Raw genomic sequence first — 20,815 nt, forward strand, 5'->3', positions numbered from 1 at the left:
AATAGACAGTACAAAACCCAATTAAATACCTCTTTCTAGTGTACCAGACAGTTCTACTGAAACTGTTTCTTCCCTTTGGCATTAAATTTGTGTAGAGTAAATGACTGTAACTGTAAAGTGGCTTCGTGTGTTTTTGTAGTATTTTAGGGGTTTATAGCAATTTATCGGTTTCACAGTGCAGTTAATTTTTAGCTACTCGACATCAGAGCTTGTACAGTGTAAGACAGAGGGCAGAACAGAATGTAAAGGTCTGTACCTGTAGAGCTTTGCTATTTTAAAAGAAGACATTTAATTGAATATTGAATGTACAGAAAATTTTATTAGCAGCACAAACTAAAAATCTGGATTTACTCTTTTGAGAACACTGTTATTATAGTTCCCTGTAAATTACCAACACTGATTTTGTTAGTGATCACTATTTGCAGAAGGTTCAGAATAGTGGGACATTTGTGTTATAATATAAAAACAATAGTTAAAGTATTAAAAAACTATGTTAAATGAAAACTTGTCATTTTAACTGTGTTCACGAGAACATTTTCTTTTAATTTGCTGCTGTATTTTGCTGCTGCAGAGTAAAGGAATTTGGAATTAGTCCTTCGGACATTCCCTTCTCACAGGGTAGTGGCAGTCGCTCTGATCTCTCTCCTTCCTATGAGTATGACGACTTTTCTCCTTCAATCACCAGGTCTACTTCATTCTATACATGGAATCTTTATTTTTAAGTTTTATTTTTGGCTATGTAATTTTACAGACCAACCTTTCATTAGTACCCTTGCCTTGAGTCACATGTATTTTTGTTCTTTTTTTAATTATGTTTGACAGGCAATGGTTCTGCATGATCTGCAATCATCTTCCCAGTATTTTGTTCACCCTCCTAAAACATCCACTCTCCGTATCCAGGCTTGCTAGTTTCCTTCATACTTTTTTTTCCTCAATGGTGATGTCACCTTTGTACATTTAGTGGACCAACTCTGGAAAGACTATGTTTAAGCCAATTTGAATATCTCTAAGAGAGAAAAACATTTTCATACATATGTCTTTCAAAAGCTTTTCAACACTCTGAAGAGGAATGAAAAAGTTTTTGTTGCAGTAAGTGAGCGCTGCTTGAAAATTCTTTTCTGTTTAAGATAATTAAGATGTTCTCAAACTTCAGTTTGGCTGGTTTGTAAACATGCTTTTAAATGGGCTTTCAGTTGACAGAATTATTGTCAACGTTTTAAAGTATTTTCTTGCTGCGAGGAGCCTAACATTTTAATAAGTTATTTTAACGCTTGAAAATATCTTAATTAAAGGATCTATTCATTCTTTGAGATACTTCTTTGCGAATTCTTCTCGGAATTCTTGGTGGAATAGTTTTTAACAACTAGCAGTGTACTGATCGACTAACTGTTTTTATGGCACAATTGTGTGCACAGAATAAGAATGATGGTCAGGTTTAGGGTGTTCAGTGAAGTTTTCTCTCAAATGTTACTCCTTGTCAAGTAGTTTTGCCCTCTCAGCTATTAACGAGTAGTAAGATTTCAATCAGAAAATGCCTCTTGCTAATTGGACCATAATCTATGTGGAAGTAGTTGAAATGCAATGGTCCCTGGTTTCTAGAAGTTTGACTAACATATTTTTGTCACTTGAAAGGACACTAAATTTGTGAAGCTGACATCATCATCATTATTATTAAATGAATTGTGTTTAAATCCATAGAGCTTTATTTTCAGTTGTAATTCCTTTGTGACGGAAGTTGCTAATGTATGATGGAATGTCTTCTGCTTGTAGAGTGAAGGAGCTGACGGTTGATCCTAGTGCGGTAGGAGATATCCGTCCCATTATACACCATGCTCCCAGTCAGATTGACGACTTGGAGACACAGTGGGGTGTGGGGAGCTCTCCTCAGAGAGATGATCTCAAACTGCTTTGTGAACAAAATGTGAGTTGTTTACAGCCTGACAAGGACAGAGACGATAAATACAGTGGCAGAATGAATCCAGAGTAATGTGCATTTATAGCATGTTAGTTAAGATCATAAAGTAAACACAGTATGCCTGTTCATTCCCCAAAAAAAGCAAAACCAAAGATGTTTTTTGAAGGGTAAGAGGAGAATGTTTTACTTAATTTTGGGGTTTGTTCCTGATTAGGACTTTTAATGTCTAAGTAACGTCTGCTGTAGGCTCTCATGTTTCTTAGCCTGCATTTTTTTTCCAGCACAGCTTCATATTTTTTCATATAGCTAGAAGTATCTTGGACACTCATCTGTTTTATTTAACACTCTTGTGTTTCTGAGTGTTATTTTCTGTACATGAAACACCCATTTCAAGTGAGCTTGCCTTTCTCTGCATTTAGAAATCTGGCTATCCATCACTCTTCTTTTTAACATCCTGATTGATTTTCATAGGATGATGTCCCCATGTACTGTTTGGAGAGAGAGACACATTATGTTCCCAGCATATCTTCTTGATACTGGAGAGGGGAGCTGAGAGACATCATCTGAATGCCATTTTCCCCTCATTGCTGACTATCAGCTGTAGTCTCTGTCCTTAAAATGTTCAACAGGGATTAAAACTCAGTTTGCAGAAATGTTGATGAAAGAAAAGAAAAATCCTTGTTATCCAGAATTATTTTTCACAAGGTGCCTTGTCTGAAACCTCTTCATGGTTCCTGCTGTATTTCTTATTTTAGTAACTGGCTTTCTTTTTAGAACAGGCTAGTAACTTCTTTACTTTGAGGATGACAGAGCACTTAAACAGGCTTCCCAGAGAGGTAGTGGAGTCTCCTCTGGAGATATTCCAAACCCTTTTGGACAGTGCTGTAAATTTACTTTAGCAATAGAGTAGATGACATCTATAGGTCCCTTCCAACCCTTACCATTCTGTTACTCCTAGAGCTTCTCCCTGGACAGCCCTTCCAGACAGATATCCTTTTATGTCATACTTTTTCATTTTTCTTGTGGAATTAAATTAAGCTTTGCAATGTATTTTAAGAAAGATTTGAAAGACATCATGTAAGGAACTATACTGTCTTGCTCAAACATGAATTGCAGCCTACTATCACTTTCCCTTTTGTTCTCTATGAATTTCTGAAGAATCCCTTTTTGCCCTATTTTGTAGATTCATTATGCATTTTTCTGATGTCACTACGTACATTTTACACCTATTCTACTTTTTTTAATGATTAATTTTGATTTCCTGAAATTTATTGAATGCAGTTGCAGTTCTCTTTTTCTGAAAATTGTTGTTTTTCTACTGTAATGTGCATAACAAAAGGCCCTGACTCAAAACCAGTTTTCTGTAGGCCTTAAAACTTAGTAGGAATTAGCATTCTTCCCCTGCAAATTTTTTTGTGAAGATGAATTAAGATTTACACTGTGTACACTTCAAATTGGTTGCCTGCTCTGCTCATTTCTGGAGATCTTCTTACAAGAAAATATATTTTCGTTTTGACAAGTTCTACCCTATCCATATTTCTTTTTGTGTGGTGTGATGGGATGGACCTCATTTAGTGTATTTCCTGTAGCCACAGTTTTTTCCAGACTAACTATAAACTTAACTATTGTTTTTAGGAAGAGGAAGTTTCTCCACAGCTGTTTAGTTTCCATGAAGCTGTGTCACAAATGGTAGAAATGGAAGAGCAAGTAGTAGAAGACCACAGAGCTGTCTTCCAGGTAAAAGATGGAGCTCTATTTTGCGTTATCCTAATCCAGGGGTTCAAATTTTCCCAATGAGAGTACTTGCTCTTGAAGATGTAGGATCTATCACCTGGGCATTCTGCTGCTGTCAGAGATTGCTGGATTTCTATATTATGCTAAGCCCACTGTGGCAGACTAATCTTTGTCTCCCTGGTGAAAGGGAAGCATATTTCTATATCATCACAGAAATTGAGTAAAATTTTCCTTCAACAAACATTTCTAAGTAGGCTGCCTATCATACAAAAAGTTGCTTTTATGTTTTTAATCTTTACTGTTCACTGTATTTTCTTTGTAGTCCTTTTCTAGCATGAGTGGCTGTGTTGCAAGAAGTTTGTTCAGACTGGTCCTGAGATTTTTCAATTTCACTGTCTAACTTGTGCTGCTGTTCCTGTGCCAGAGCTGGCAGTTAATAATAATAATGTCTCTCTCAGCACCGTTTTTGTTTGATTGCCTCCTTCTAAGGTACTGCAGTTCTCCCTCCAAGTATCTCACTCGATTATCCTTTTGTGACATCTCCCTCTGAGATGCTGAGATTCAGAAAAGACTCATCTAGTTCTAACTGCCTGTTTGCTTCCTTTCTACAGATATGTAAAGGTTTTCACTTACTATTATGTATGGTTTTTGGAAAAAGTACTGCTCGTACAGCATAATGCTGGTCAGAGCGATGAAGCCTTTTACAGTCACAAAAGAAATTACAGCAATCACTATGAGTTGCCACTTTTCAGAAGGAAACATGAACTACTTCTATTCATAGCCTTAGAGCTTTTAGGAGAAGCTGTCTGTTCAGCATGTCTGCTGCAAGAGAACAGCAGAGCATTAAACCTATAGGGAATACACAAATCTGTTCTGTTTAGGTATCTGGCTTATTGGAACATTGACATGTGTTCATAGTACAGTAGGATGCTAAATAACACATTTTGTAACAGATGTAAAGATTTAGTTACCAGGAACCATCAGCCCTGAAGTAAAACATGCAGGAATGTGAAAGTCATGTGCCATAGCTGTGTCCTAATATCTGTGGCTTCTGGAGAGACAAGCAGTATTAGTTTAAGATGTTATTGCCCCTGTGTCCATCTGGCCTTCTGCTGGAGATTACTGCTCCTCTCAGCAGTCACTGGATGGCAATATTTCTGAGCCTCTACTCCCTTCATTCACAGTGTGGTAGTTCGTGGCTTATTAGTTTGTGCTGTGGGTGGAGGTAGACTGCACCAATACAAAATCTGCAGCTGTACCAGGCAGAAGTTGTCTTCCATCATCTTGCTTCCAGAAGATGTCTAAATGTCTGAAACAGATCAATGGAATGAATTGTGCTCTAGACAGAATTATCTTTGCTCCATCACTGGTAGGGACAGTATGCTTGTGGTCAGTGGCTGCTAGCCCATGCTTATATTTGAAGCTTGACTGCAAGCCTGACCTACCTAAGAGGACATAACCATGACATCAAGTTCTGTGACTTTCTTAGCTGTACAACCACATAATAATCTAAGTTTGAACAGAACTGGGATTCACCTGCTGCAGGTTTGCTGAATTAGAAAAAAAGGTTTCATTTTAGGATTGAAATCTGTTAAATTGAGGTGACTAGACAGTACAAGCATGGTCATCTTGAGGAAAGTTGTGATTCAGTTCTGTCTTGAAACTTTGATAATTTATTCAGTTGCATTTTTTTTTAAACTTACTATCTAGGAATCCATTAGATGGCTGGAAGATGAAAAATCTCTTCTTGAGATGACAGAAGAAGTGGACTATGATGTGGAATCTTATGCGACTCAGCTTGAAGCAATTCTAGAGCAAAAAATTGACATTCTGACCGAACTTAGAGGTAGATTGCTTTTAATCATATCTGTGTGGTTTCATATGCTATGGAGACTTGCAGTTATGAGAAGGGGAAAAAAGCGATTATGCTTTAGTGTGGGGTTTTTTGCCTTGTGCTGCCTTTCAATATCCTTTTGAAGGAACAGTTATTCTGCTGCCTAGGAACTAGTTCATATCTGTGCTCAGGTCATCCTAGTTCAAAGGAAAAATCTCTGCTTTACCTCCAGGGACAATAAACTTAATGCTGCAGTATTCTTTTGTTCCAAAACAAGAAAGGAATGAAAAAGAAAATCCAAACAAACTGTTTAAAAAAATAGAAGAAGGTAATGCTACAAGTAACAAGTAGTAGGAATTCCCAGTTCCTGCTCTATCACATTCTGTAGTGTGGCAGGGAGCCTACTGTCATTTTAAAGACTGTTTAAGAGCAGCATCAAGCTTTGTTGTTAGCCTACGTTTTTCTTCAGCAACCTTTCTCTCTGAATTTTCTCAGTCTTTCTTGTTGAAATACAAACTGCAGATAACTGTGAGTGCCCCAGACTGGCTCTTCCACTTGTCTTCTAAAATCAGATACATTTTTTTCTATTTAGCTTCTATAACTATTTGGACTTCAGGAGAGATGCTGTGCTTGTAAAATTGATGAGTGGGCTTGGGAACTCAACAGTGGGGGTAGGATATTTTTGATCTGTGTTAGGAAACTCCGTATGAGATAAAATACTACTTTTTACTCAATCGGAGTAGGTTTGAAGAATACATCAGTCAGATCAGATGTGGCCTGCTTGCCTTGTAAGCACAGATTGGCACTAGTATACATTGGCACTAATATACCGAAGTGAAAACTTGGAGGTACATTCCTTTGGGTGTTTTTTTATGAGTGATAGCTTTCTGTTCAGAAGACAGTAACTTGAGACACCAGCAGTGAAAAAGCGCAGTTTAGGTGACTTGCTGACCTTTGAAAACTTGCCAGATACTGCTTTTGAAACAGTGTACTGGGGATATAGGCTATTTAAGAGATCCTTGTATCTTTACAGGCAGCATGATACATGTGTACCTTTATAGGAGGATATAATTATTAAGTAAAAAATCCCTTCTCCCATGTCTTCTGTGTTCTGCTCATGGGACAGTACGGTTACTAGGTATTTTTACTTTTATTTCTGTTGCTCTGGAAGTGACATCTTTATGCTGACTTTTTTGCTCCCTGCCAAATAACATGTCCAAGAATGTGAGGAAATGGAGTGGGACAGAAAAAGAAATAAGAAAGGAAGTCACACTTTCTCGGGTTTCTTCCAATCTTGTTATACTTACGGTATCTACTTAAAATGGATAACTTACATGATTGAATCACAAATATTAATAGAAAAATGGGGAAGCAGAAATTTGAGTTTTAGAATGTACAGAAGTGACTGATGATAAACAATTATGTATGCCCCTTAAGCATGGTTTGGAAGGTGCTGGGAAGGAAAAGGATGTATGTGATGTGTCTCTTGCTGTGCTCTGTAAGTTAGAGGCAAAATGTAAATCTGAAAAGGTTATGTGCTGAGAATGCAATTGTGGTTTCCAAACCTATTCTGCCTAGAGACAGGGCCAGTCACTGTAAGAAGGAACTATGTTGCTAAGCAACTTGCTTATATAGTGAGTATTGGATTAAGCTTATGTCAGTCCTCCACAGTTTATAGCATCAGCTATTTCTGTGAAGGAATGTTCTTTGTTGTGCATTAGGGCCAGGATGTAGAGAGAGCATCAGGGCTTAGTTTCAAGATCTGTGTTGAGCATAGATACATCAGTACTCATTTTCTCTTTTCTTTAAAGATAAAGTGAAATCTTTCCGGACCGCTCTACAAGAGGAGGAACAGGCCAGTAAACAAATCAACCCAAAAAGACCACGTGCCCTTTGAAACGGGCCTCTGCTGCTAAAGGAGTCCACAGTCCCGTACTGCTGTAGCACACATATGTTACAAAATAGAGTGGCCGTAAGAACTCAAGTACTTGAAAGCGTAAAAATGTTAGAAATGTCTGTGGAAATGTCCTGTTTCTTACTCACCTGAATGACATTTTCAGTTTTGTGTGAAATGCTTCTATGATGTCCACAAAATGCTTCTAGACCAGACAGCACAACCATGCAGGGTTCAGATCTGTGAAGCACTTTGTTGAAAATACTTCATTTATTCAAATTGTGAACTTTATGTTGGGGAATATTTGCCATATTTATAAGAAAATAAAAACCTGTGGTCATTAAGAAGTCACAGCATTTCCTTTTGACTATGTTCAGTTTTATTACAAAGACCAGCTGTGCAGTTTTGTGTTTGCATGCATGCACCTCACTAGTGGTTGTACAGACAGCTCTTCTACAGACAGCTGTGCTTACCTTTTCCCATTTTGTGCCTTGATGAAGGCTACTTAACCCTAAGCATCCTTTTTCTGAAGCACAGCCTTTTTAAACAACATTCCTTATTTGTCAGTATGAATTACTTTTAATGTGTGTACATTTTTAATGTGTTAGGAGACTTTTTTGCGTGGGTAGTTTCATTTCACAGTATGTGCCATATCATTTGAACAGAAACTGCAAGAGCTGTTAGAATGGACAAACAGCTGGACATTCCATCCTCTTTGTAAAAATCTGGAATCTCGATTTATTTGACTACCATAAAGAATGGTGTATACAATTCCAACATTTGCTCTGTAATAAAAAACAAAAGAACAAAATAAAACCAACAACAAAAACAAAAACAAAAAAAAAAAAGAAAAAAAATTAGTTGATGTATGACAAAAGGTAATGTTTAAGTACTGAGGAGAGTTGTGTCTTAGAATAATGCAGATATACAGTATGTGGTATGGTGTGATAATGCTGTCAGAGTAAAGGTACGATCCGACCTCTGCCTATGGTTAGGATAACTGTCAAAGTTCAGGGATCCAGCTAAATGCTTACATATTGGCCTTTCACATACTGTTAAGATTTGGCTTTTGATGCATGACGAACTTACATGTACATTAACTGTAGTTTGCAGGTAGTTTGAGTAGCTCTGTTGCTTTAAAAAAATAATAGCTATTACCTAATTTTCTCTTTGTACAGTGCCAGCAACTTAAAATGGGGATCATTTGAGGAATTTGCACAATACCTCTACGTAGCACTAATAGAAATCCCGTGAGTACGTGAAGTCTTACAACAGTGCCATGTGTATCAACACTTTTTTAGGTAGTGGCACTCAAGTTATTTTTTCAAGTCAGTATCAAAAAAAAAGATTGACTTTTCATGTAAGAACTTCACATCAGATGAAGAATTGTAGACCTCTCTAGTTCTCCCTGTGTCCAGGAGTTCGTATCCGCAGGCTTTCCCTTGAACTCTTTACAAACTGCTTTTGGAATACAAACTTGTATAAGGGAAATAAAGGGAAAGCAAACTAGATGTTAGGAACAGGTTTGCGACAGTGGTGAGACACTGTAACAGGTTGCCCAGGGAGATTGTGGATGCTTCCTCCCTGGAGGTGTTCAAGGCCAGGTTGGAGCAACCTGTTCTAGTGGGAGGTGTCCCGGCCTGTGGCCGGGGGTTGGAACTGGATGATCTTTGAGGTCCCTTCCAACCTAAACCATTCTATGATTCTATGAATGAAGAGTTAAATGAGCCAGGAATTCTTGTAGTGTTCAATGTTTGTATCTCCCATAGGAAGGTAGGCTATGGGAAGCTCTTTGTTGCATCATGGTTAAAAATGAAAAGAAATCCTTCTGTGTGTAAACATGAAAACTGAAACAATGTAGATTTTACATAATGTGTTTAATAAATCTGTTAAATAAACTACAGATGAGAATTTACTTCTATTAAAGTTGTGTTGTGCTTTGGGAAGGGTTTCACTTTTTAAGTGGTGTCCAGTTTTGGGCTCTGCAGTTCAAGAGAGACAGGGATCTGTTGGAGTCCAGTGGAGAGCCATGAGGATGACTAGGAGACCTGAGCATCTCCCCTGTGAAGAGACCCTAAGAGACCTGGGACTGTTCAGTCTGGGGAAGTCTGAGAGGAGATCTGAGCATGTCTATGAGGGCTGGGTGTCAAGTGGATAAAACCAGGTGCACAGTATTAAGACAACACAAACTTGAAGTTTTAACCTCAAAATGAGAAACTTCTTTACAGTGAGGGTGATGGAGCAGGCTGCCCAGAGGGGTTGTGGAGCCTCCTCCTCTGGCCTGGACACGTTCCTGTTTGGACTACTGATGCTGCTTTTGACAGGGGCGTTGGACTTGATCTCCGGAGGTGCCTTCCAGCCTCTAACATTTTGTGGTTCTGTGATACCATTTCTTATGTACTTCTGGAGCTAACTCTTCTGTATACAGTTATATAGAAGTTCCCCACAGACTCTGATAGCTAATACACAGAAGTGCTGCCTTTACCACTGCACAAGGCCAGAGACTATTCCTTTCCTGAATTTTAAGACAGATCAAAGTGTTTTTTAATTTCAGCAGCTGCCATGCAGAGTTAACGCAAATGTTGGGAAAACTCTGCCTTGTCCTTACTAAGAAACATATCTAATCCAAACTGTAGCAAGACACTTCAGTAAGTTTTTCTGTCAGGATACAGATATGCATTCTCTAATGCTCACTGAAAGCTTTGATCTATGCTGCAACTCTTCTTTGCCAAGAAGAATGAAGTAATTTTCCTATGAAAACAGCTGCTTACAGTAACAATTGACAAAAGATCCTGCTGTGTGCTTCTGAGCACTGGCCCTTGTGTAGTTTTCTGCTGCTTTCTACACTGGTCTGATAAGCAGAGAGTAACGAGATGATACCGGTGGTTTCAGGTACTTTGGTTTTGTAAATGCTAGCAAACCCCCAAGATAAATGTTCTTAAACACAGTTGCTAGGATTTCTGCAAGAAAAGCAGATTACAGAGAGATCTGGAATGCAAACAGGGCAGGACAAATGGAAGAAGCAGGCACTTCAGGTTAACAAGACCGTGTAAAACAAAAATATCCCCAACACATGGAATTACAACTGTTTTTGTTGCCCAGACCATCTTGACTATTGTGCAAGAATATATACTGAGGTGGTCCATGATCAGAGAAGACAAGTAAATTATGACTGCATCAATCCATGTTACTTGATGTACTTCAAAATACAATGTCATGTGAAGTCCAGCACTCTCTTCAGTCATGACAGAACTTGTCACTTGTGAAATACAGAGCAGCCGCTTCTTGCCTGCATGCAAGGTATTAGTGCTGTCTTCTGTTCATTGTCCTTGTGAGAAGAGCTTGTCCTACTGCAGTCACTTAGATAACACTTTGGGTGACAAAATACAGAGCATTTATCATTCTTCTAGTAGAGTCTAGGAGAAATGGATGCCTTCTGAATTGAAGCCGTGCAACAGTCTGAAAGGAAGAAGTATTTGTTACAATCTCCACAAATTTATACTTCAGGCACACAGTCTGTCATCAGCAAGTTTGCAGGTGACACCAAGTTGGGTGGCAGTGTTCATCATCATGAGAGTAGGGAGGCTCTACAGAGGGACCTGGATAGATTGGATCCATGGGCCAACATTTAATGGGATGAGCTTCAACAAGGCCAAATGCCAGGTCCTGCACTTGGGCCACAGCAACCCCATGCAACGCTACAGGCATGGGGATGTGTGGCTGGAGACCAGTCTAGCAGAAAGGGACCTGGGGTTGTAATCGACAAGCAACTGAATAGTAGCCAGCAGTGTACCCAGGCATGCAAGAAAGCCAATGGTAGCCTGACTGGCATTAGAAATGCTGTGCCCAGCAGCATCAGAGAGGTAACTGTCTCCTTTTACTTGGTACTGGTGAGTACACCTCAAGTACTGTGTTCAGTTTTGGGCACCTCATTACAAGACAGATGTCAAGGTGCTGGAGTGAGGGCAGAGGAGGGCAATGAAGCTGGGGAAGGGCCTGGTAAAATACATCTTATGAGGAGCAACTCAGGGAGCTGGGGCTGTGTAGTTTGAAAAAGAGGAAGCTGAGGGGAGAGCTCATCACTGTCTACAGCTACCTGAAAGGATGCTGTGGAGAGGCTGCTGCTGGTCTCTTCTCACAGGTAAATTAGTGATAGAACAAGTGGGAATGGCCTCAAGCTGCAGCTGGGTAGGTTTAGATTGGACATTAGGAAAAGAATTTTCACAGAAAGAGTAGTCAGGCATTGGAATAGGCTGCCTGGGGAGATGACTGAGTCACCAACTCTGGATGTGTTTTAAAGTCATCTGTATGTGGTGCTTGGGGATATGGTTTAGGGTGAACCTTGCCAAATGGGGTTATTGGTTGGACTTGGTGATCCCAAGGGTCTTCTCCAACCTGAACATTTCTGTGACCCTGTGATTTCTAACACCTGCTGCCTAGCAAAGAACATACAAAGCCAGCATGAAAACAGCTATCACTGTTTAACTATCATAAAGAATGATTACACATCTTAAACCAGAAGTTATTAGCAGATTTGCTATTAGAAATGCAGATACATTTTAATTAAGTCAGTTATATTGCATCCTCTCAGGCTTACTGTATTTCTTTAAAGAAATTTCTTACAATCTCCACAAATTTATACTTCAGGCACACAGTCTGTCATCAGCAGCTGAGAAACAGCTAGGAATTTTGATCTTGAATTAGGAAGGGATTCATGCTGCCACTTAAATTAACTGACCAGAAGAGTGAGCAGACTATAGCAGTTAATTACTCAAATATCCAAATTATGCTACAGACCACAGCCTAATCCTCAAGACAGAGAGAAAGGCTATGTAAGCCTCCAGGGAAATCACATCAACCTGTCCAAGCTATTTTTAGAGACACAGAAAGGTACAACACACAAATACCAGAAATGGGGATCTTTAGCTAGTGGTGAGACAGAATTTGAGGAAGCTTATAATAAAGGGATAAAGAGGGAAAAAAATACCTAATGAAATCATCTATATCCATTGAGCGGGCTCGCTTTTCAGAGTAACCTGTATTTTTCAGGACTGTCTGTATTTTCTCTGCAATTTTGAAGTTTTCTGGTATTTCCTGTCAATGGAAAATGGAATACAAATTCATTATTCATTCCTAGCATAGGAAAAAACTTCATTTAAATAACCTATTCTCTTCCTGCTTTTGGAATATTCTTTTCTCAAGTGACAGAAGTGAGTTGGGTTGTTTTTTTTATGCATTACTGATTCTGTTATCTGAGCGTTTATACCTCAGCTCATTCACTATATATCAATCATGACAGTATTACAAGCAGACAGGAAGTTTTATTAAACTAGTGAAGTCCTTGAGACGTGTACGGACAATACATTACTAACATACTCAGCTGTCATTTATTGACCCGTTTGGATTTTCTAGAATTAAGCTACTCCCTTTCTCAAATTCTCACATAAAACCTTTAAAGGTGTTAAGCTTTTCAATTAGTATCTTAGTCACTGAAGTCAGTATGTAGGCCACAGTACACAGAACTTACTATAATTAAAAACTTACTGTATTATGTAAGGAACAATGAATTCGGTAATTATGATCCAGCAACTGCTCTACAGCACTTGACCTGAAAGAAATAAACATTTCAAAGGAAAACTGAGCTTTTTTTCACTTGACTGGTTCCTACTCTTTGCTATAAATGACTGCAACAACTACATAGAGACATTATTTCTTGATGACTGCCTATTTTTCTCTTCCTTCTTCTCAAGCCTGTGACTTCAGCATAAATCCTCCACCATGGCTTATGACAGAGCGCTGGCACACATATACCATTGATACCATTTTCACAAAAGAAATGGTTAACTGGAAGGGCTGTCAAATTGCTAAAAGATTTCCTTAATAGGAGGTTACTTACTTAAATGCTGCAGCAAGTGTCTTGTTTTTCCTAACAAAGGCTATCCTTACCAGACCATCCCATTCCTGAAATGGAAATTTCAGAATTTACTGAAAGGCACAGCTACTACAAGCAAGAACAGTCACTACTGACAATTTCACCATAATACTGAACATAAACTAAAGTCCTTTCAGGAAAATCTCTTTCTAAAGAATAAAAATTCAGTCCTGTGCTTGGACAAAGCAGAACTAATGGAGGAGAAATACTTTACCCACAAAACCCTTGGTATTCTTTTTTTTTGTGCTTAAGCAGTACTGGCCTGATCTTGCTGAAAAGTCAAGATACTTAAGGAAAATCCAGCTAACACTGGGCAAGGCTGAAATGGTCTTTAAGATCAAAGTATTTAAAAAGTTAACATGAAGAATATGATCCTCTCTTCTGAGATTACACACATTCATCTGAGGATAAGACTTCTCACAGATACTTCTTTGATAATAATGAATAAAGCCATCAGTCAGAAGGGTGTCTGGGAGACACAAACCACAAATGAGTTGTTATTACTAGCCACTCTCCAACTGATATGGCAATGGTAGCTCAGTCTCCTAAGAAGTGAACAAAGCTGCACCTGAATTTATTGTGGCGCATTCAGGTAAACATCGTAACGCAGGCCTGATCAATAAAGGAATTCTGGAATTGTGTAAACCTGCTGTTCAGTATACAATCCTCACCTGGAAGTTGATAGGTGGTGGTGGGTTCTTTGGCTCTATTCTGACAACACTGGATTCAACTTTGGGAGGAGGCCTGAAGTTGTTCTTTCCAACCTGTTATTCAGGACAAGTCAGGCAGCTGCACAAATAAGCAAATCCTTCACGCTCCTAGAAAGACTGTTCAGTCTTTGATAGTTCTGTTAGTTAACACAGAATGATGTACCTTCATCAGATGGTCCACTCGAGCTAATAACTGCGTATTAATAGAAAGTCTGCAGTAGAGTTTAGTTCCTGGTTTTGCAACCAAGCGGAGTGCGAATTCCCTTTGAAACATAAGTATTGCACACCTGAGAATAGAAGTGAGACAATGAATTCCCAGTAATCAACCTTCACATCAAAAGCTAAGACATCTGAAAACACATCATCTCAGGAGCAATAGAAGTTTGTCATAAACAAACTCTGCCTTAATTAGCTCAGTCTGTTATAAAAATAAAGCAACAAAAACTGGTCAAAACCACAAGAGAATTTGTTTCTTTTTATGTTAAACATATATGAACCAGCATCACTGAGATAGGCTGGTCTGACGGTTTTGTGTCTGTCTGTAACACATCATTTCAAATAACTCTACGACAAACCCTTCAAACGTTCACTCTCCAGCTCAAACAAATGGACCAGTAATGTCACTAACATCACTGCTTTGGAGGGAGAAATAAAGAACTGCTGACACACATGGAAGCAGCTGGGCAGTCACATTTTTAGACCACACATTCATTGTCTGATCCTCCCCTTTCCATTCTTTCTTTCTCAAGTAGGAAGGCACTTGAAAAGCTGTGACACTTTCCTTATCCCTAGAATAACAGTGTAATACTAATGTAAAGAGGTGCAGTTTTTATCAGCTGGATGTTCACCGATGCCAAGACTAAATTTCTCCCTCATGCTTAATACAGTGATATAAATTCATTTCCAGGCACTAGGAGTTTGCATCTCTAACATATCAACGGTAAGAACTTTAAAAGAAAAAGCAAATACTTGGGAATATTATTTAAAATATTTTCTTCCTATGAGGTAATACAGACAGAGCTCTGTTCTTACACATACCTGAAAAAAGGTCTATGAAGCAACAACTTGAAAACAAAAGGTGATGAAATCTGAAGGAAAGAGTAATAGTATTAGTATAATCTCTGGGAAATTATAATTTAAAGGGGTTTGTCATGTTGTTTAGTCTATACCTGGTAAGGCAAGTTAGCCACGCAGGCATCAAAGAATGGTAAGTCTGTTTTCAAGATATCTCCAACCTTGATTTCAAGCTTGTTTGCCAGACACCTGGGGGAAAATACACTGTAGTTATCCTCAGAGAAGAGTGTTGCCAAAGTTGTTGCCAAAGCCCTTCCACTACTTCCACTGCTGGCTATTTCAAACTGGCTACTTACGTGCCCTGGACTCTCTTCTGAAGTTCACCAACAAGTCTAGGGTCAATTTCACAAGCAATAACCTGAAAACAAAGCATATATTTGCAACTTTATACAACTCCTCCCAGCTAAGATTAAAATTTCAAATGTAAAAAAAAAACTATCTACTGTTACAGGTTTAAGTAATTCTTTGAAATTCCTTATCAGGTCTCTGAGCAAGCTGTATCACATAAATAGGTAACAACACAGTTTGATAAAATCATAACCAAGATTTACATGAACAGCTCAAAAATCACTGAAATTAAGCATGTGTCAGAAAAGTATACATAGGGTAACTCCACTTATTTGAACCAAGCAGATGAAGATCCTTCTCTTTGCGACAGCTAAGTCACAATGTGAGAGTAGGGTGACACAGTATGTGTGTGTGTGTGTAATTCTCACTTACTTTTTTTACTTTCTCTAACATCTTCACTGTCAGGTTGCCAGTTCCTGGGCCTACTTCCAGAATGACATCTGTACGCCGCAGGGCAGCCTAAGAACATATGGCATTTTGGTTATTTTTTTGTAACTTATTTCAAGCAACCATTTACTTTTAAAACAGAAGCTACATGCAGCTCAGTAGCAAGCCACAACCAGCTAGCAGAGAAGGATGTAGAAAATGATCAGAGGGGAATGGTGAAAACAAGAATTTATGAGAGGTCTTCAGCAAAGTGTAGGAAAACACACAAGCTGCCGTGCTTAACAAAAAACAAACAAACAAACAAAAAAACAAACAAACAAACAAAAAAGGCAGTCTTAAGGCAGTACAGAAGAAAGGTCCCTCCACAACCAGTTAGGACAAGTCTTCCCAAGGATCTCTCAGCCAGCATTGCCTGGCGCAGTCTGCGGTGCTGAGCCAGAGGCCTGTCCACAGCCCTAGAGCACAGCTCGGTCAGCCGCCTCCCCCCGCTGCCTGCCCATCGGCGCTCCCCGTTTCCCTTCCAGCTACCTTCTCGATGATGCTGTTGACGACGAGAGGGTTCTTCAGGATGTGCTGGCCGGCCCCTTTGTTGAAGAGGATGCCTAGGGCAGAGAACGGCGTTAAGCTCGGTTCAAGCGCGCCCCGCCGACTCGCCAAGATAAAAGCCTTCCGTCTTTGCCGCTAGCGTTCTCAGAACCACGGAACACAGAATGGTCGGAGGGAGGGGGCCTCAAGGACCATTTATTTCAAACCCCCTTGCCATGCACAAGGGCACCTACTACTAAGCTCATAGAGATGATGATTGTATGTGTTGAAACTTCAAAGCAGCTGGAATCGTAAACCCCTCTCGCTTCTCCCAACTCCACCCACGCTTTCCACCAGAAACTACGTTACCCCGGGCCTCCCGCATGACCGCTCTCGGCATCGAGGCTCTCCCCGAACACGGCCAAGCGCAGGCCGCGCCGGGGCTGCCAGGCCTGGCCCACGCCTCCACACCCGGAGGCGCTGCCGCTCAGTGCGGTCCGCACTCACCGGTGGCGCGGACTTCCCGGTTCTCCTGCCGCGGCAGTTTCCTGGCCCGCACCTTGGGCATGGCGGCGACTGACGGCACTGAGCCTCCCCTCCCCGCGCACGTGCAGCGCGGAACAGCAGCTCCCGAGCAGCGCCGGTGCCAGCGCCGGAGCGGCACAGCGCAGCGCGACGCGTCGGACAGTGCCCCCTGGCGGTACGGCGGGCTGCGCTGGTGGCGGCCTGGTGCCTTCCGCAGAGCCGCGGATCTGAGTCACGAAACGAGTTCGCTCCTTGAAAAGTAAAACCTCCCCGCCCGGAAGGTACTCCCGCGGAGCGTCAGCCGACGCGGTCAAGGCCACTCAGCTGCCGGGCTGCCAGTGCAGCGCCCGGCGTCGGGCGTCCCTCACTGCACGGTGTGGTGCAGGGTGGTCGGGAGGCTTTCACAGATTAACAGATTGCACCATTGGCCAAAGCCCCCGAAGTGAGCAGGGGCACTTCCAACTAGATCAGCCTGCCTGGTGCCAAGTCAAGTCTGATCTTGAATGTCTCCAGGTATGGGGCCTCAACCACATCCCTGAGCAACCTGCGTTCCACTATTGTACTTCTCATTGTAAAGCACATTTTCCTTATGCCCAACCTAAATCTATCCTGTTGCAGCTTCAAACCACTGCCCATCACTCTGTCACTAGATGCCCTTCTCAACAGTCCTTCCCCAGCCTTCCTGTCAGTGCCCTTCACATACTGAAATGTAATTACAAGGTTACCCTAGAGCCTTCTCCAGGCTGAACAGCCCCAGTGCTTTCACACTGTATTTGTAAAAGAGGTGCTCCAGACCTATGATCACCTTTGTCGCCTCCTCTGGACCTACAGGTCCGTGTATTTCTTGGGTTGAGAGCCCCCATAGGTGGACAAAGATCACCAGAGCAGAGTGGCAGACCTGCTGCCCACAGTTCCGATGCAGCCCAGAATGTGACTCCTTGCAAGTGGGCAGTGTTGGCTCATATCCAGCTTCCCCTTTGCTCTTGTGAGACCGCCACCTTGAATACTGCATTCAGTTCTGGTGCCCCAGTCTTAAGGACACAGGACTGTTGGAGCAAGTACAGAAAAGGGCCACAAAGACAATCCAAGAGCTGGAACACCTCTTCTGTAAGAATAGAATGAGGGGCCTTGGGTCCAGCCTAGAGAAGGGACTGCAGGGATCTTACAGCTGTCTTCCAATACCTGGAGGTGTCCTACAGGAAGGCAAGAGAGGGACTTTTCATAAAGGGTGTCTAGCAACAGGACATGGGGGCATAATTTTAAGCTGAGGGAAAATATGCTGGAACGTGTCCAGAGAAGGGCGACAAAGCTGGTGAGGGGCCTGGAACATAAATCCTATGAGGAGAGACTGAGGGAGCTGGGGTTGTTTAGCCTGGAGAAGAGGAGGCTCAGGGGTGACCTCATTGCTGCCTACAACTACCTGAAGGGAGGTTGTAGCCAGGTGGGGGTTGGTCTCTTCTCCCAGGCAACCAGCAATAGAACAAGGGGACACAGTCTCAAGTTGTGCCAGGGGGAAGTACAGGCTGGATGTTAGGAGGAAGTTCTTCACAGAGAGAGTGATTTGCCATTGGAATGGGCTGCCCAGGGAGGTGGTGGAGGCACCATCCCTGGAGGTGTTCAAAAAAGCCTGGATGAGGCACTTAGTGCCATGGTCTAGTTGACTGGCTAGGGCTGGGTGCTAGGTTGGACTGGATGATCATGGAGGTCTCTTCCAACCTGGTTGATTCTATGATTCTATAATAGGTTTAGACTGGATTTTAGGAAGAAGTTACTTCACTATAAGAGTGGTGGGACTCTGGAATAGGTTGCCCAGGGAGCCTGTGGATACCTTCTCCCTAGGGGTGTTCAGGGCTAGGCTGGATGAGGTCTTGTGCAGTTGAGTCTAGTTAGGAGGTGTCCCTGCCCATAGAGGGAAGGTTGGAGCAGATGATCTTTAAAGTTCCTTCCAAACTAAGCCATTATATGATTTTTGTCCATCAGTACCCTCATGTCCTTTTTCATCAGGCTGCTCTCAATTTCATTGTCCTCAAGCCTGTATTGCTATTGAAGATTGCCCCAACCTAGGTGCAGGACCTTGCACTTTGCCATATTAAACCTCATGACATTGTTCTCAGCTCACCCTTCCAGCCTGTCCAGGTGCCTCTGGTTTTGGGCAGAGCACCAAAATGTGGCAATATTAGAATTACAGAAACAGAGTCATTTTGGTCAAAAGAGACCTTTAAGATCAAGTCCAACTGTTAATCCAGAAGTGTCTGGTTGCCACTAAACCACATCCCTTGGCACTATACCTACACAGCTTTCAGTCCCTCTGGTGATGGTGATGCCACCACTTCCCTGGCCAGTCTGTTCCAAAGTTTTATACCCCCTTTGGAGAAGAGATTGTTCCTGATTTTTCCTAATGTCCAACCTAAACCTCACTAAGCACAACCTGAGGCTATTTCCTCTTCTCTTAACGTTTGTTCCTTGGGAGACTAACCTCCATGTTACATCAACTCCTTTCAGGTAGTTGTAGTAAGTGAAAAAGTCTCCCCTCTGCCATCTTTCCTTCAGGCTGAACAATCCAATTTCCCTCAGCTGCTACTCAGCAGACTTGTGCTCTAGATCTGTCAGCAGCTTTGTTGCTCTTCTCTGTACACATTCCAGGACCTGCATTCTTAGGTGTGAGAACGGACAAGGACAGAACAACCAGTGCTCTCCTCACCTTTGGAGCGGTGCCTAACAGTGTGTCCCTCTTCATGGACTCTCACTGCTCCTCCAAAGTAGTGTGAAGCAGCAAGCTCCAAACATGAGTTTCATTCAGCCTCTGCATCATCTGGGCACCTGAACCCAAATAGATCTGTCCCCACCACTTTTCTCATGGCATGTGCACAGGCCTGACGCCATATGGAGCAACATCATGCTTTCCTTGCTAAATGTGCCTTACTTAACTCTAAATGAAGACTGGATTGCATGGGCTATTCCGGTGGTGAGAGGTGATACAGAGAAAGAGGTGAATAACCAGGTGTGAATAACCTGCTCCAGGCAACTGTGGCTACACATGGCAATCTGAAAGAAAGGACAGCATGGGGAAAGAGGTAAGAGACAATTATTTTTAATAGTCCAGAGAAGAGCAATAAAGATGGCAAAAAGTCTACAGAATAAATTTTACAAGGAGTGACTGAGGGAACTGGGACTGTTTAGTCAGGAGGAGGCTGAGAGGACACCTCATTGCTCTCTATAGCTATCAAAAAGGAGGCTGTAGAGAGTTGGGGGTTAGTCTTTTCTCTCTAGGATCAAGTGACAGAACATGAGGAAATGACCTAAAATTGTATCAGGGGAGGCTTAGATTTGCTATTAGGAAAAATTTCTTTATGGAAAGAGTGTTCAGGCATTGGAATGGGTTGACCAGGGAGCTGGTGGAGTCACCAGAGGAGTTCAACAAATGTGAAGACATGTTGGGACATGAATTAACAGCCATGGTGATCTTAGGTTGAAGGTTGGACTGGATGATCTCTTCCAGTCAAAACAATTATATCAGCTAGTCTAACTGTCAACCCAACACCACAACCATTAAAAAAATATTATTTTAAACTATTGTTTAAAATATTTATTATTTTAAATTGCTCAAAATAGTTTAAAATATTTATTATTTTTAAGCTATTATTTTTTAACTATTGTTTAGCAATATCCTGAAGTACCAGTGTTATAAATTGAGAATAACTCAAAATCAAAGTGTCCAGATTACAAATTTATTCAATTAGGCAAGTAGAATATGAGCAAAGTTACAGTGCTGGATGACAGGGGAGTCACCACTCCGCCAACTGCCGTGTCAAGTCTCTTAATTAGCCTATATTTATACTGTGTTGTCTGCGTTGTTCCACCCTGCAAATTACATAAATCCATCCTTTCTGCGCATGTTCCTTCTTTTGGGTTAGGGTCTTCCTTCCCTTCTGGTGGT

General features: G+C 41.3%; 2 protein-coding genes across 6 annotated transcripts in view; one reads left to right on the forward strand and one right to left on the reverse strand.

Moving 5' to 3' along the window:
• Positions 1-9,292, forward strand: part of KIF2A (kinesin family member 2A) — a 57,779-nt gene extending 48,487 nt beyond the window's left edge. For 3 of the 5 annotated variants that reach the window (XM_064140687.1, XM_064140692.1, XM_064140689.1), the window contains 5 exons: positions 572-685; positions 1,771-1,921; positions 3,551-3,652; positions 5,360-5,495; positions 7,295-9,292. In XM_064140687.1, coding sequence (XP_063996757.1) covers positions 572-685; positions 1,771-1,921; positions 3,551-3,652; positions 5,360-5,495; positions 7,295-7,380 — 589 coding nt within the window. In that variant the 3' untranslated portion in view covers positions 7,381-9,292. The remainder of the gene's footprint in view (positions 1-571; positions 686-1,770; positions 1,922-3,550; positions 3,653-5,359; positions 5,496-7,294) is intronic. The other 2 variants (XM_064140688.1, XM_064140691.1) reach the window with 2 other exon arrangements.
• On the reverse strand, positions 9,236-17,052 carry DIMT1 (DIM1 rRNA methyltransferase and ribosome maturation factor). The gene is made up of 12 exons (XM_064140693.1): positions 16,861-17,052; positions 16,357-16,430; positions 15,814-15,900; positions 15,390-15,451; positions 15,189-15,282; positions 15,058-15,107; positions 14,183-14,306; positions 13,981-14,073; positions 13,274-13,338; positions 12,922-12,985; positions 12,365-12,471; positions 9,236-10,836 (listed from the first exon to the last, which is right to left on the reverse strand). Exons 1-12 carry the CDS (start codon positions 16,919-16,921, stop codon positions 10,794-10,796), a joined length of 924 nt encoding a protein of 307 aa, XP_063996763.1. The 5' UTR covers positions 16,922-17,052; the 3' UTR covers positions 9,236-10,793.
• Between the last annotated feature and the right edge of the window lie 3,763 nt (positions 17,053-20,815).

Source organism: Pogoniulus pusillus, chromosome Z (genome assembly GCF_015220805.1).
Source record: "Pogoniulus pusillus isolate bPogPus1 chromosome Z, bPogPus1.pri, whole genome shotgun sequence".
Lineage (NCBI taxonomy): Eukaryota > Metazoa > Chordata > Aves > Piciformes > Lybiidae > Pogoniulus > Pogoniulus pusillus.

Coding starts and splice junctions, on each gene's coding strand:
- DIMT1 (XM_064140693.1), bottom strand. CDS start 16,921: ATGCCCAAGGTGCGGGCCAGGAAACTGCCGCGGCAGGAGAACCGGGAA. Junction 16,431..16,860: donor CCGGGAAGTCCGCGCCACCG/GTGAGTGCGGAC, acceptor TCTCTGCCCTAG/GCATCCTCTTCAACAAAGGG. Junction 15,283..15,389: donor CAGAAGAGAGTCCAGGGCAC/GTAAGTAGCCAG, acceptor ATTTTCCCCCAG/GTGTCTGGCAAACAAGCTTG.